Source organism: Talpa europaea, assembly GCF_964194135.1.
Source record: "Talpa europaea genome assembly, chromosome: X".
In the NCBI taxonomy this organism is placed as follows: Eukaryota; Metazoa; Chordata; class Mammalia; order Eulipotyphla; family Talpidae; genus Talpa; species Talpa europaea.
This window is the reverse complement of record NC_140081.1, coordinates 87,804,046-87,820,786: the sequence shown is the minus strand read 5'-3', so window position 1 is coordinate 87,820,786 and position 16,741 is coordinate 87,804,046. Positions and strand designations below refer to the sequence as shown.

The 16,741-nt window shown below is 41.2% G+C and overlaps 1 protein-coding gene across 1 annotated transcript in view; it reads left to right on the top strand.

Moving 5' to 3' along the window:
- Window positions 1-6,292: 6,292 nt before the first annotated feature.
- The window catches only part of MCF2 (MCF.2 cell line derived transforming sequence), a gene marked incomplete at both ends in the record, with an annotated part of 65,434 nt that continues 54,985 nt past the window's right edge, over window positions 6,293-16,741 (top strand). Inside the window, 1 exon segment of the mRNA XM_084259033.1 lies at window positions 6,293-6,343. Within this exon segment, the coding sequence (XP_084115159.1) occupies window positions 6,293-6,343 (51 nt within the window).

The window sequence follows — 16,741 nt, the reverse complement described above, 5'->3', positions numbered from 1 at the left end:
ACTAATATTAGCAGGGTATTAGCAGGGTATTTTTCCCCATTCTTTTCCTTTTAATGCATTTGTGTCTTTATACTTAAAGTGTGTCTCTTGTAGGCAGTATGTAATGGCATCGTAATTTTTTTTTATCCAATTAAATAATCTCTGACTTTCAATTGGGGTGCCAGATCCTTTATACTTAATGTGATTATTCCTATGGCTGTGTATAAATTTACCGTCTTCTTATTTGCTTTCTATTTCCCCCCAGTAGTTCTTTGTTTTTATTTTCTCTCCATTTTGTCTTTCTATTGGAATGTTTTTATCATTGCATTTTTTTAAAAGATTTATTTATTTATGCATACAAGAGCTGGGGTACAGGCCAGAGATGCAGGGGGTGAGAGGACTCACCAGAGACAGAGCAGGGAACAGAACAGGCAGATTGACTGCTGAGGGGAGCAGCGGGCGAGCCAGGAGAGGTCTCCTGCACCATGTGGCAGCAGACCGGCTGGCCGAGGATCGAACTCATGCTACAGAGGCTGCAGATTGCTTCATAGTGCGGTGCTCAACCCCTTGCGCCACCAGGGAGGCCCTGTTGCATTTTATCTCTTTTGACATTTTCATGTTTTTATGGCACACTAAATTGTCTGTATCTTTACTGAAACTCATCCAAAGGACAACTGAAACCTCTGGAAAAAATCAAGGGCCACCCTACAACTTCCCCCCTAAAATAATCTTCAGATTTCCAGTTAGCACTAAATATTGATTGAGCACCTACTCTGTGCTCAGCTGTTAGGCTGGCAATAGAGGGACCTTGAGCATTTGTGAGGCCCACGCCTGTGCTTATCTGCCTTTCATTCTCAATATTTCACTTCGTCTAGGCTGCACAGAGTGCTGTGGCGTGGGATGCACACTGAATTTACACCCACAGAGAACCTGTCATCTGTCATCTTTATTTCTTTGCATTAGTAAGATTTCTATACCATTGCTGCTGTTCCTGCTTAATGTTTCTTCCACGAATCCATCAGAACACTGCTATTCCCTGTAGTTTGGTTCCATATTCTTTCATGCTTAGTATGGTTCCAGGTGGTGGATGATAGCAAGTTTTCCACTTGATGACAAGTCATCAATTACCCATTTTGAATTTAGGCTCATGGCATTGGTAAAGAAATAATTATTTCCCAGTATCCTTGGTTGTACAATTTGAGGGGCCAGTTCTATTTTCAGCTATGCTTATTATATGTATTCCATGAAAACTTCTGTGTTCACTCATGTTTTCCATTTCTCTTTTCTTTCTCTCTGCCTTCATTTAGAAACCAGCGTGCCATTCTTTAAACTTAGGCACATGGTGCCGTTTTGGTTTACACAGAGATCGTCATCCTTATAAAAGTTACATTGATCCAGAAGTGTCTTCTAGCTGTCCCCCTTGAATCTGAAATCCTCCTTATTTTGTTGTCACATGAATTGATAACTATGTTTGTTTGTTTGTTTGTTTTTGGACTATTTTAGGTGGTCGTGGAAAAGACAATGCATGGATCATTACATTTCCAGAAAATTGTAATTTCAGGTGTATACCGGAAGACGTGATAGCAAAAGTGCTGACTTACTTGACTTCTATTGCGAGGTATAGCATTTCATTTATTTGTTTTCTATCGGCTACCAATTTACATGTAATAACAGGAAATGGCTTTTTAGTGTGACTGATTTTATTGTAAATGATCATATGGCACACCTTCAGGGTAGATAAGAAATAAAACTTAGAAGGGGGAGCTGACAGATACCTAAAGTGCTATAAAAATTATGCTGAGAATCTGAAAAAGTTGGGAGATCTGGAAGTATTTGTTCCCATGAAGAAGAACAACATAGGTTGAGAGATGATGATCACACTTAAAGTCTTTTAATTTGCCTGAAAAGGAATTTACTAGCCAAGAATAAGGATAGCTATTGTTCATTTCTTTCAAGGACAAGAACACTGAATGATAAATAGATTGAAAAGTGATATTGGATTAGGAGGAACTTCTTGATATTGGACATAATTGGAGATTAGAATACTTTCAAAGGAAAAGTTTTGAAATCTTTAAGATTTTTATTTAGGTCACAGACAAAAAGTGAAGGGAAATATTTAAGGGAAATATAAGGGAAACATTTTCTAATTACTAACCTTGAAGACTAAGAGGACCCAAAACTAGGATGATAAAATTATGAAGTCTCGTAATCAAATCCCAGAAAATCTAAATCTACAGCGCATCCACTGAAGCTTAAAATGGTCTTTTGAGGTCAAATAAAAGTTTTATTATCCATTAAGCTGCCTTCCTTGAAAGAACAGTCAAGAGGGCAGCTCCCCTCCCAAGACTGTGACTATGCAGGTGCCTTTCTATTTTTCCTTATAAACCTGTTATTAAAAAAAAAAAAAAAAAGAACGGTCAGGAGATAGAAGCAGATATTTAACTGGTTTTTGGAATGAATGGAGGGACCATTGCTTTGTGGTGGATTGCCCTGGAAAATTAAATGTGACGTCATGAAGGACCAGCTGTATGTGAGGTTTACCCATACACACGATGGTAGCGTTCCAGGTCCGTTTTAGTGATCTATCTGCTTTACACTATAAAAATGCCTATTAAGGGCCTCCCCGGTGGCGCAGCGGTTGAGCGCTGGGTTGCGAAGCTGCCCGCGGCCTCTGCGGCGCCGGTTCGATCCCCGGCTGCTCCCCGGCCACCAGAGGAGGGTCCCACATGGCTCGCAGACCTCTCCTGCCGCCCGCTGCTCCCCTCAGCAGTGTACTTCGGTCCTTCTGCCTGCTCTGCTCCCCGCTCTGGCTCTGGTGATTCTCTCACCCTCCCGCGCTTCTGACTGTACCCAGTGCATGTATAAACCAAAAAACAAAACAAAATAATAAATAAATAAATAAGACATGCCTCTAGAAAATTTAAAAAAAAAAATAAAATAAAATAAAAATGCCTATTAAAAGAAGATTGTAATTAGTGCTAAAAAAGAAATTTTAAGTAGTGAGTAGTGGAATATGGAAGAAAATTGGCTTTCCCAGATAATAATTTGTGATGGCTTTCCAAATCCAAGTCTATCTTTAGTCAAGATAGCAAATGTAAATGAGATAAGCAGAAGTAAGGACATGTCTAGCAAATGTGGATTAATACTAAGGAAAACACTGTTTCTTCTTATCTCGCAGACAAAATGGATCTGACTCCCGGTTTACCATTATTCTTGATCGAAGGTTGGATACATGGTCTTCTCTCAAAATCTCTCTCCAAAAAATCTCAGTAAGTGCTGACGTAGCCCATGGTCCCAGTGCATTCATTGTTCCACATTATTTTGTCCTTTGTTGAGGGTGGTACAGATTATTTCGATACTGATGGAGACAATCGGAGAAGGTGGCAGTGGTGAGGTGGAAAGTAGGAAAAATTGGTAGAGGGGATGAAGTTAAACAAACAAATGAATAAATAAATAAACCTAATGGGAGAGGATGAGTGCTTAGGAGTAAGAAGATATTCGTGGATCTTTGGCAGTTCTGAGCAGGGCAAGCTTTTCTGGGAACTTTTCAAAAATGGAAAAGACTGTGTTGCGCGTTGCATACTCATGGTTTATAGGAAGAGGTATAACGAAGACAGTTTGAAACGATCATCAATAATCCAGCACTCTGGGGCCTCCCTGGTGGCTCAGGGCTGAAAGTCTCAGCGTTATCAAGCTATCGCCAGCCACTGTGGCATGAGTTTGATCTCCAGCAGACCGCTCCTGTCTCACCTGCTGCTCCCCTCACTAGTATATTTCAGTAGATCTTCCTGTTCTGCTCCCCACTCTCTGTCTGGTGAATCCTCTCAAACCCCCACCTTCCTGCACCTCTGGCTCACACCCCAGTTTTTATATTCATAAATAAATAAAAGTAAATCTTTAAAAAAAACAGATAATCCAGCACTCTGGATTATCCAGAAATCAGTACTTCTGAACATTTTGGTGAATATCCTTCTGAACTCTTACCCAGGGTTGGTGTCAGGTGCTAAGTCCCCTACAAGTTGACAGACCTATCTCCCTTACTGGAACATATTCCCCCTAAGGAAACAGCCTTCCAAGACCCAGAGAGACACAACAGTTTCCCTAAAGGTAGCAATAGGAGAGATGCAGCACTCCCACAGCCAAGATGTTCTTTTGGCATGAGTAGGCTGGCCTGGATCTAGTGGCATTGTCTGACACGTCCCTTTCACAGAAGAGGAAAGAGGTGAAGAATCCATAGCTTCTTGCACTTGGCAGGATGGGGTCTCTGGAAGTCACACACGGCCACCCTTCTGTCTCACCTGAGCAACGGGGAATCAATATATTTTTTTTCCTTGAGAGGCCAACATCATCAGCTACCTGAAATTCTCACTCTGTCTCCTGACTGACACAGGAGGCCATGTCCACTAGAGGAAGTCAATTCAGTTGTGAAGAGAAGATAAAAATCTAGGTCGGACTTCTGAGCCAGTGTTCTTTTTGCTGTTCTAACTTACTAAGCAGTGTAAAGACTATGCTGGCACTCATGTGTAAGATGAATGAGATCATTATTCTTTTCACACTCAGCATGAATTATTCTTCATCTTGGGCAAGTCTTCAAAGTCATTTTTTTTGTTTATTTCTTTAATAGAGCTGTTTAATGATTAGCAGTGGACAGAAGTCAATACCAAATTCACACGGGTTACTAGAACAAAATAGCAAAACCTCGACTCTGTGTGTGTGTGTGTGTGTGTGTACACACACACATATATATCTTTTCCAAAAACATTCATATTTATTCAGTAAGATTGAGTCTCTCTTTCCTGAGGAAGCACTGCAAGCTGGTATCCTTATAGATGAGGGAATTACATTGACATACACTCTTTGGAAAGGTAATGTGATGAATCCAAGGTCAGATAGCTAAGGAACAAAAAGAGCCAGAGCAAAATTTTTGGCCAAAACTATCTGCTTGACTAAATTAATTTAATTGAGTGTCTATTTGGCAATGCCATCAGTTCGTTGATAAAGATTTACTTTTATTAATCAAGTAGGTTGCTTGGAACAAAGGTCTTGTTTTTCCTAAGAGAGATATATAAGATCCCATCTTGATGTTGTTAAATTGGGGTCAACAGAGGAGTGGTGACTTGTTTCTTGTTCTCCTTGCTGGTTTCCTAGGGGTATTCAGAACCATGCTCAGCAAGTAACTCTGCACCGAGGGTTCATTTATCCTCATAACCACCAAATTGGTGGTACTGAGCAGGAGTTGGAGATACAGGTTTCGATGACCTATAACTGCCCATTGGTTCTTTAGTGTTTTTTTTTTTAACATTTTAAATATTTCTGCTGGTAGTCTAATTTCTGTACCCAGATCCAAGAGCACATTAGTTCTATCTCAACCATTAATAGCCACCATACACTGTTTGCAATAAAGGTAAATATTGAATACAAGGAAGTCTCAAGAGCAGAAGTTGGCTTAAGACAGGATTTCTGCTGAAAATTGCCACTACCTAGATAGGTGTAACTTTGGTGTATTATTTTAAGTGAGTGTCTATGAAATAATTACACAATTCAATTTGAAGAGTTGAATGTGTAGACTCCAAAATAAACTATGCAGTTAGGTTGTACTTCATAATTAATCCGAGGAGTTGCAAGTTTTTGTTTTTGTTTTTGTTTTTGTTTTTTGTTATACATTTGGAAGAAATGTTAATTTGGAAGAGAATCCTGTCTGCCTTAGAAAGTTGATCTGTTACGTTCTTTTTAGATTATCATCTGGACAGAATTTTAACCAATGGTTAACCTTTCACAAGTCTTAAACTCAGAATAGAATTTAATTTAAGCAAAAACAGAACTGAATTTTAAGTTACAGACCAGGGTAGGACAAGGATAAAGGCATCTGTTAATACTACCTTCACAAAGATTCTTAGCATTCCACCTTAAAAAGCAAACTGCGCAGAAGAGAAAGCCGGTCCCATCAAGCCCCTAGGAAGAGTCGGGTTTTTTTTGTTTTTTTTTTTTTCCTTCTTTCATTCCTAGGATATGCCTGATCTTCTTGAGCAGTCCAACTCAAGCTAATCCATGAGGTTCAATCAGGCTAAGTAATTGGGGGAATGTGTCAGCTCTGAATTACAATGAGCAGCAGGGAAGGCTCTGTCAGCTGACTAATCAGGGATAGTGGGGTTTTTTTGCAGAGCTGCCACCGTGGTAATGGAAGCAGCTTCGGTAGCTTTGTTTAATAGAGGTTTTTGGCTGCCGCTTTTAAATACTACCCAAGAAACAGCTCATATTTCATCAATGTTGCATTGACAATTGGACAAGAAGAGTGTTATTGTGTATAGGCGAGATGGCAGAAGCAAATCCCCCGAGAGGCAAGATGAGGTTCAGAAGGAATGCGGTAAGGGCTCTGCCTGCAGTCCTGGAAAGCCTGTTCCCAAGTTCAAGTGCAGGGATGCGGCAGCATGGTGCTGTAGCACAAACTGCTGAACGGGGCTTTTAAGGACAGATGGAGAATGGAGACTGGTGTTTGCATGGATTGCATTGATGTGATTACTGTGATACTGACATAGGGAAATGTACAGACGTCAAGGTGGTGGAATATAATTTCAGAATCTAAATGTGATCAAGTTTATGAGGAAGCACAGCTAGTCATGTTACTTGTGTAAGACTGTGAGAGCATTTTTTAACTGTTTGGCAGAGTAGCTTTAAATCACGAGTTAATATCTAACAAAAGGATGCATCCCTTCTTCCGTTGTGGTCCAGTAGCTCCTGAGACCGTGCATGGGGCCTGTAGACGACTTCATCAGCTTTTAAAAAGGCAGCCCTTCCTGGGTGTTACTGTACAGGTGAAATGACTGACTTTAAAGTCTGTAATGATTTGAAATCTTTCTGGTTTCAATTCTTCGCTAGACTGAAACTTTAAAGAGGCAGGAGTCTAGCCTGTTGACAACTTTTTTTTTTTTTTTTTTAAGAAAAAATGGTGACTCACTACATGATAGACTAGAATTTAGAAATCGCTCCTTTTGGATATATTTCAAACACTTTTTAACTAAAATATTTTCCTTCCCTGCTTTACTTGTATACTAAATTCCCAGCAAAATTTTATTTATTTTTTATTTTTTTAAAAAGATTTATTTATTTATTTATTTATTTATTTATTTATTTATTTATTTATACAAGCACTGGGTACAGTCAGAAGCACGGGAGGGTGAGAGAATTCACCAGAGCCAGAGCGGGAAGCAGAGCAGGCAGAAGGACCAAAGTACACTGCTGAGGGGAGCAGCGGGCGGCAGGAGAGGTCTGCGCGCCATGTGGGACCCTCCTCCGGTGGCCGGGGAGCTGCCGGGGATCGAACCGGCACTGCAGAGGCTGCGGGCAGCTTCGCAACCCAGTGCTCAACCGCTGCGCCACCGGGGAGGCCCCCAGCAAAATTTTAAAGCAATATTTAGATGTATTGTAACACTAGTTTAATAACTAACTTGTCATCAACGCAGTTTTTACACCACTGTCTTTCTTTCAAAGCTTAAGATATTATTGTTATGATTTAAAACATAGTACTAGCTTATGAAAGCAATCAAGACAACACACACAAAATAAGAGAGTAAAAGTCAGCCATAGGGAAAAAAATGACATTTGGAAACAAAAGTCAGATAGGGAAAATAAACCAGTAAGAATTTTATTGTTGAATGACAGTGAACAGAAATGGGTGAGTAGATAATTTATTTTCTAATAAGGTTCTTAGCACACAGAAAAGTATTTTTTTAAATTATGTTGAGGATATGGATCTTTGCATTTGGACAAAATTGTGTCTTCAGCTCCATGTGTGATTCTGTATTAGAATAAGTGCTTCAGACTTTTAACAGATAATTTGTGGTGCGCAAGAAGTTCAGTATGTGTGCTTTGCTACAGTATTGGGCGCTACTCACATGATACTTTTGTTATCAAAAGTGACCAACTTCAGCTTTCAAAAAGTGCCTAATACATAGATGTTTCCTCATGAGGAACTTACTTTTGTGTCTATACACATGTGACTACACACACAAATACAGCATACAACGACTCCTTGAAAAGATCTATTTAGTCCTGTGTTACACATACTATGGGCTATAAAGGCAAATAACCAGTGGGCCTGGGAGCTCTCTGTCCAGTAGAGAGGGTAGGACATGTTCACTAATATCATGAAAGAATGTCTAGCTGGTGGGGAAGGCCTAATAAAGGAGATGATATTTGTTTGGCACTTGTGCTTCCTTCCTCCATTTCTCACTTAAATGAATTGCTTTAAGTGGCCCCTAGGAGCAGCTATCTAGAAATGGAATTGATTGGATTAAGTCCATCATCCAGAACTATAGTAGAAGACAGACTTGTTCTGCTTACATGGATAGGACTTGACTGTATTGAGAAACTGGAAACTCAGCTGGTGACACAATACTTTGACTTCGAGAGATCTCTGCAGTTGATTTTAAAAGATCTCTGGAGTTGGGCTGATTTTGGTAGCTCCTGAGAGAATTGTCCAGTGGATATAAAGTCCAAAGAGAGGGTTTAAACCGATTAGTTGGTGGAGATTGCAATGGCTGTCATCAAGTTGGGGTGTGGGGAGGTGTACAAATAAGTGTCAGGAAGAGCAAACCACAAGGAAGGAGTCATCCCCGGGGCTGTTCCTTCCATGAGGTAACTTGGCAAGTGGACTCTTTCAGGATGGAGTATGGGGGAAGAGGGCAGCTGTAGCTCCTGCCATTGGAAACACTTCGGTCTAGCTTGAGGTCATGAGATTTTCTTCTAGTGAATTCTGAAGAGATGGGGTAGACCTAATCAATGTCAATCATGGCAGCACCTGCATGTGCCAGCGTTATGTTTTGTTATATGATAGGAGGTCATGATAGTTTCCATTCCGTGGGTGCCATGATGTACAGTTTTCTTTGGATTGCTAATATTTGTCCCATTTGTAGATGTCAATGTCAAGTCATTCCTTCCGGCTAAGGCAGCAAGTCTTGAGCCTGTGCGGTTTGTGCAGTGTTAGGTATGTGCCCTGGAAAGTGATGAGTGACACGGAAAGAGCTTGTCCTGAGTGTTTAGATAGGCCTGGGCACCACTGCTCACCAACGTACCCCAGGTGAGACAGTGGTGAGGCCTGCTTCTCTGTAGTGTGACAGAGGTGACAGGACAACCTGTGTCACAAAACTGGCACAGGTGTTGTAGACTTTCAGCCAAGAATTCCCTCTATGGTTACTGCATTTCTTTGCCCTAAAGATTAAAAAAGGAAAAACTATTGAAATATAAGTTTTTTTTTAAGGTAAAAGTAACCAAAACTTCTATGCTGTATCAGGCATTTTAAACATTCTGGAAGAAATACCTGGGGTAACTGGGAAGTGTGTGTAGGATTATGAACTTGCCTCAGGTACTGCACGACCTGATGCTAAACAAGGCTAATTCTCAGACTTAAGGGTGAAATGCTGCATCAGGTGTGTGGATTTTGTTGAAGTTACTGTTGGCCTGCGCTGCTGTGAGGACAGCTGTGGAACCCGGCAGGGAGGGGTAGGTGTGAGAAGGGAGTAAACTCTCCTGTAGGAGGTAGAGGGGGCGAGGAGGCTTACCATGAGCCCATTAACTTGCGGGAGAGGAGAGTACCTGCTGCTGCAGGGGGCTGGGCAGAGGCTGGGCGGGGGCATGCCTGGGGATGGCAGCCTGGCCTCAGCTCTAGACGTTGGGCAGCAGCGTGTTCATTTTTACTGAGGTGCCTTTAAGTGGTCACATGTTAGAACTCTAAAAAAAAAATGTCTACGAAAAGCAAAAACCAACGCCGTTTCCTCTCATGCTGCCTTTTGTTGTTGTTAAAAGAGAAACACTAAGAAAATAGAACAAGCCTGACCCTTGTCCACATGTCTTTGCCTTTTTGACAAGTTCTCAAAAAACAATTTATTGTCTTAAGCCCTGGGTTTGATTGTGGGAAAAAAATAGAAGTCATGATTTTTCATGTTTATATAACCATACAGCTCAGACCTCCTTAAAGCAGCATACCAAGCCATTCAGAAAGGAAGTGTCCCCCAACCGAAATGGAAAAGCTCGGTGGTGGTGTTGTGTTAACTGTTGATCTACAGCTACAATGTGCATCTGATACTGTTTAGGATGCGTGGGAGATGCATTCATTTCACCAGTAGCTTGAAAATAGATTTCTCGTAGCTTTTATTCTGCAAATATCTGCATGTAGGGAAAAGCACTCTGTATACCTATAGGCTCCTGTGCTATCACATGCACATTGATCTTAAATCCATATGACCCTTCAGGTTAAAATTGCTCAAGAGTGCTCTGTTCCCCCCAGAGCCCCACAGCCGGTGGTCACGGAGAGACTGTTCATGTCATTGATATTGGCCGAAGCCTTAGCTCAGAGGTTGCAAACTGGCGGGCCATCAGTGGGTTTTGTTTAGCCCATATCATGTTTTCATGAACTTTTTATTTGTTTTCTATCTTTAAAAATCTTGACGTTCTACACAGAGCTCTGGATTTCTAGCTTCTTTTGAGTAATCAAAGATTTGGCAAAGTGGGTCCCACCTTCCCACAGGATAACCTTTCATTGGAACTGGCTAGCGAGCCCCACTCCGCCCCCACGGTTTTCACTTTGCCACAATCCCCAACATTTCCTGTTATTCCCCATCTGGAAAGAGTGTGAATTGCCATTTTCCATGTTGTATTTTCATTCGAGTTTGCCCATTTCACCTGTTTATATCAGCCACCTCACACACAGTAGGCGTGCAAATTTGTCACCTTTGCTATAGGTTTAGCCTCTCAATCTCACCCCGATCCTTGTATCATCTGTGCTTCTCCACATTCCTCCTGTTCATCCCTTCGCCACCCATTAGGAGTTCCTCCAGAGGGAGGAAAGCTGAGATGAAAAAAATGTATATTTATTCTGTTTTTCATTTATAGCTTTCTTAAGTATCCGGCTCTGTGGTCAGGTGAATCTGGGTTTTAATTCTTCCATTTACAAGCTGGAAGTGCTCAACAGTTACTTAACCTTACAAAATCTGGGCCTGTTTAATCCCCATCTACTGCTCAAAAGGACACAAATATATTCTGTTGCAGTTCTGGAGGTCAGAAGTTCAAAAGTAGTCACCCTGGGCTGAAGGCACGACACAGCAGTGCTGTGTTTTTTCTGGAGCGTCCAGAGCAGAATCTGTTTCCTTGACTTTCCCATCTTCTAGAGGCCACCCACGTGCTCTGGGCCCTGCCTCATGGTGACCTCTGCTTCTGTCCTTGCATCTCCGCCTCTGACTCTGCTGCCTCCCTCTTTGTTTAATTAAGGCTCTTATGACTACCTTGCTCCCCAGCTCCCCAACCCAGGACCTCTCGCTTTAGCCAAGGTCCTTAACTCAGTGCCATTATAAAGTCCCTTTTGCCTTGTAAGGCACCATAGTCGCCGGTTCTGAGGATTAGGATGTGGACATCTTTGGAGATCATCATTCTGTCACGCTTGGTCTCTCCATTTGTGAAATGAGGATGGAAACAGCCCCCGGCCCATGAAGGACGTAGCACAGTGTCATCTAGTGCTCGTGAGGGACGTAATGCTCGTAATAGGCACTCATCAAACGTGGCACTCCCACCCCTGACCAGCTGGCCATTTCCTTTTCCTACCCTTTATCCCCTACCCCCTGCTCCTCTTTTCTCTTCCTTAAGGCTTGGAGAGGTCCTGAGTACCTGTAAATATGTCTGTCTGTATTTTCTGGGTAGAAAGTAGCTGTGAAAAGTAGTCATTCCAAAATCTGATTTTGGATTCAGGCTACTGAATGGTGGAGGCGGCCCAGTGGACTGTGGTGGGGGACTGTGGTGGGGGACTGTGGTGGGGGACTGTGGGTGCCCTGGTGGTGGTTGCAGTGTGGTGACGTACGTCTGAGGAGGTGTGACCCTACGCCTTTGAAGCATACAGAGTGCTGTAAAGCAAGGTTAGCGGAATAAAAAAAAATACAATTTAAAAATTAGATTAATAAAAGGACAGTAATGTTAATCACTATAGAATTGAAACTACTAGACGGAGAGGATGAGGGGTGAGAACAAGGGAGGAGGGCCCCAAGTGGACTGTGGTGGGTGTGGTGTGGTAACACACACCTGAAGAGGTGTGAACCACCACCTCTAAATCCTGCACAGTGTTGTAAGCCAGTGTTACTTTAAAAAATCTATATAAGAATAAAGATAATAATTAGGAAGAAAATGACGCAATTGGAAACTTAGCTGATAAGGGGGTGTGGAGGCCAATGGACTGTGGTGGAGGCCCCCGGCTGCCTTGCTGGTGGCTGTGGTGTGGTGACATACATCTGAGGAGGCGTGGGCCCGGACCTCTAAATCATATGCAGTGTTGTAAACCAGTGTTACCACAATAAAAATAATACAAAAATAGAGAAAAGTAGTCACTCATGTGAGGCTGTAGATTCGCTATAATTAGACATCACTTATTTAGGTTAGGGACAAGTGAATGGAACGGGGATTGAAAATCCAGTACATCGGATTCACACATTTAATAGGCATGAGGGAGCGAAGCCATGTCCCTGGTCTGAACTCGGTGATTTCATTTCCTTAAGAAATAACTGACAAATCAAATGAAATGTTTGACAGTCACTCAGTTGCTTAGTTCTTGGATAGCTAATGCCAACAGGTTATTTATTCGTTCAAAGGGCTAGTAAATTTGAGAATTATTTGGCTTAATAGAAGCCATGTGTTCTAGGGAGGTTTGCATGATAGCTTATTGAAGAGTCTAAACTTCTCCTATAATGGAAGACATTGTAAGTATTATTATACAGGCAATAAATGAAGTTTTCATCCTTGACAGTGCATTTTCTTTAAAAATGCGTATTTTCTCGGCAAGCAAACCACTAAACATTTTGAAGAATTAAAGGAGAACGTGTGATAAGATGAGAAAGTTTACTTAAGAATGAGCTGATTAGAATGTGATATTGTCTTTAGAAACATTTTATGCAGTGACCCATGTTTGGGATAAGCTCTTTTATCAAATAGAAGTGATAACAGATTTCATAACCGTCCAACATAAAATCCCTGACTTAGAAGCAGTTTTCTACCTCGAACCCTGCCAGCACTGCCTCCTACAGAGTCTCTGGACAGTGACTGTACTTCCCTCTCCTTTCTGCTTTCTTCAGTGATGTTTTCAACTGTCCCTGAATTTGAATATGGGGACAGCCTGGCTCTTCTTGGAATGGCAAGGGAGAGACCCGCTCCGCACCTCAGTCAGAGTTGCCACATGCCCTCTCTGTCCCCATAGTATTCTCCTTGCCACAGTTTTGGAGGTGGGTAAGGATTCCAGGCTTTAAGTCGCCAGTCCCAGGGTTTTGCATCTAGAGATTTCCTACACAGTACTGGAGAAGATGACCTTAAGGAAAGGCAGAGAAGAGAAGATGATGAGACCAGATTGACCTAGAATCCATAAAAGACTAAAAGTAATTTCGCTGTCAGTGTTGGAAAAAACGGGGTGCTGCCAGTCTCATTTACAAGTGAGAGAATAAGCAGGGTCATGGCAAGTAAGTATAATAGTGGTGGTTGACGCACACGAAGAAGTAAAGGTTTAACTTCCAGAGTGAATGGGATAGAAATAGAATCAGTGTCCTCAACCTAAGAATAGGTGCAGCTGCCTCGCAAGTCGCTATCAGAGTCCCCTCCTTAAGTAAGCCTTTATTCATATCCCAAAAGTTTGCTATCTCAACCTGCTGTCCTTAGTCCATGAATCCAAGGTAAATTAAAAAACTCTTAATGCTTTTCTATTCATTATTTTGCTTAAATCTTATACTGACTGGAAAGTATGTACCACCATATGTAGCGCAAAATCAACTCTACACTAGGTGAGGACTATGCATCTTCACTGGGCTCTGTCACTACCGTCTTTTCTCCACATGCAGGCTTTGTTCCTTGAAATAAACCTCCAGCAGCTGGGCTCACGGCCCCTTGTAGCTCTGCAGTGGTACCCAATGGCTCAAGTTTCCTTCCTCCAGCCATCTTTGAACAATCCTAGGTAGAACATTGGTTCTGCTTACATCAGGTTTTCACGCCATGTGTGTTGGAAGGACAAAGTCAAGTAGAAAAGGAACAGTTCTCATTGGGAACCAACATTCAGAATGATATGAGGCTGTCGTTGTCTGTCAGGGCTGCTATAAGAGAACACCACAGACTTGGTGGTTTCTAGACAACCAACGTTTATTACTCATAGAAGTCTGCTTCCTGGTTCACACACAGTCATCTCTCCTTGTCAATTAGCAGATAAGCTGTGTCCCCCGCCCAGATGCCTAAACATATGGATAGTACTGAGCCCTGTGTATACTGCTTTTCCCTAGACATACATAATTATGATAAAGTTTAATTTATAAATTAGGCACAGTAAGAGATCAACAATAACTAATTGCAAATTAGAATAATTATAACCATATACTGTAATAAAAGTATAAATATTTTTAAAAAGCTGAAGTGACTACTAAGTGACTGATGACAATATGCTGGGCGAAGGGATGATTCATGTTCTGGGCAAGACAGTGTGGTGGCGTGAGATTTCGTCATGCTACTCAGAGAAGCGCTCTGAATTGTGTATTTCTGGAATTGCCCTGTGTAATATTTTCAGGCTGCAACTGGTGGTGGGTTCAGTTACAAGGGGAGAAGTCGTGCATGAGGGGGGACTACCGTGGCCGTCTTTTCTCTATGGTGTCACATTGGGAGGGGTTAGGGAGCCCTCTGGCTTATGAGGGCACAAATCCCATTCACTAGGCTCCACCGTTGTGACCTAGTCACCTCTCAAAGGCCACCCTCCCTGGGAGTTAGGTTTCAGTGTTTGAATTTGGGGAGCACAGACATTCGGAACATAGCAGAGGGGAAGTAATTTCTCTTGAAGGGAGAGGGTAGCACAGATATGGCCATCTGGGGGAGCGGTGGAGAGCCCCTCAACTTGTGTCTATTTATACTATGAATGTTTGATTTATTGATTGAATTTTGTGCGCTCTGCTTTTACTTGTCTGTATCATAGATAGTTCTTCCCTCGCTCTGATTTTCATCGTCCTTTTACCTGTTTAGGATTTATTACTATCTCAAACGGAGTTTTAAAAATGCAGTTTTGAATGTGATTTCCCCCAGTGTCTACTAGGTCTTATACCTCAGTGAAAGTTACTTTTTGTAAAAAATAGTCTTTGTTGTTGTTGTTGTTTTTTTTTTTAAGAGCAGGTTAAGTTTCACAGCAAATTGAGCAGAAAGTACAGAGTTCCCATGTGTCCCCCACAATATCTCATTCATTTTTGCTTTATAGTTTTGCCCAATTACTAATATTTCTTTTTTTAAATTTTTAAATTTTTTTTCCACTAATATTTCAACATGCCTGAAAAAATACTGTACTGAGTGTAATGGAGTATTTATATACAAATGTTGATTTGTAATAATGCTTACTTGAAACTTATAATACAATGTGGTGTCAAAAATTATTTTAAAAGATCACTGTATTTTAAACATTTTTGACATATTTAACTTTTTTATGCTTTAATCTGGTGTTTTGAAGCTGACTCCCAACTCTACATTCCCAGCCTACACTGCTTTCTTTTTTTTTTTTTTATGGAAGTAATGTTTCATTATATAAGTTTCATATGTTTATCTGTGAGAATCAGCATGTGTGCATTAAGGTCATTACTAAAAGCTCAGTTCCATCCTTCACCCAACCATTCTTTCCTTGGGCCTGATTCACTCACTGCTCCTTTCCACCTTTCTCTTAGAATAACCACAAATTAATCTTGTAGTCCAAAAGTTTTTGTTTTATTTAGTTCATCTGTTTTCGCTATATACCGCTTATGTGTGAAATCATATGATGTCTGATTGTCTTTTTTCTGTCTGGCTCATTTCACTAAACCTAATCCCCTCTAAATCCATCCATGCACTTGCACATGGCAGGCTTTCATCCTTTCATCCTTTTTTTTTTTTTTTTTTTTTTGTAGCTGAAGAGTATCCAATGGAGTATGTAAGCCACATCTTTATCCACTTATCAATTGATGGGCTTTTTAGGTCTTTTCCATTTCTTGATTCTTGCAAATAATGTTGTGATCAACATGGGGGTACATGACGTCTCTTCAAATTAGTATTTTTGTATGTTTTGGGTAAATATCCAGAAGTAGGATAACTTGGTCATAGGGAATTTCTGTATTTGATTTCTTGAGGACTCTCCATACTGCTTTCCACAATGGCTACACCAATTTACAAGTCCACCAATAGTGTACAAGTGTTCCCCTTCTCTCCACAACCGCTGTAATACTTGCTGTTTCTTGTCTTTTGGGTAGTAACCATTCTCACAGGTGTGAGGTGATATTTTGTTTTGATTTGCATGATGAACATCTTTTCGTGTGCCTACTGGCCATTTGTATGTCTTTGGAGAAGCATCTATTCAGGTCCTCTGCTCATTTTTTAATTGGGTTGCTATTTTGTAATTGTTGAGTTTTATGAGTTCTGTGGATATTTTGGATATTAACCCCTGTGGGATGGATGATGTGCAAATATGTTCTCCCATTTAGCAGGAAGTCCTTTCCGTCCTTATTTGTAAATGCGTTTGTCTGATGGGCATCATTGGGTGTTCTACTGACCCTTCCGACCCACCATATCCAGGAACTTATTCCTGAGGGAGCAGTATCTTAGCACCTTTAAAACATGATTCCCTTGTGTTCCCCATGACAACAAGAGTAAGTTTCTGACTTATTCAAGTCAGAAACCTGGGAATTGATCTTCCTAGTCTCTGCTTTCTCATCAGACGCATTCAAACCTCATGTCTTGCAAAGGTAGAATT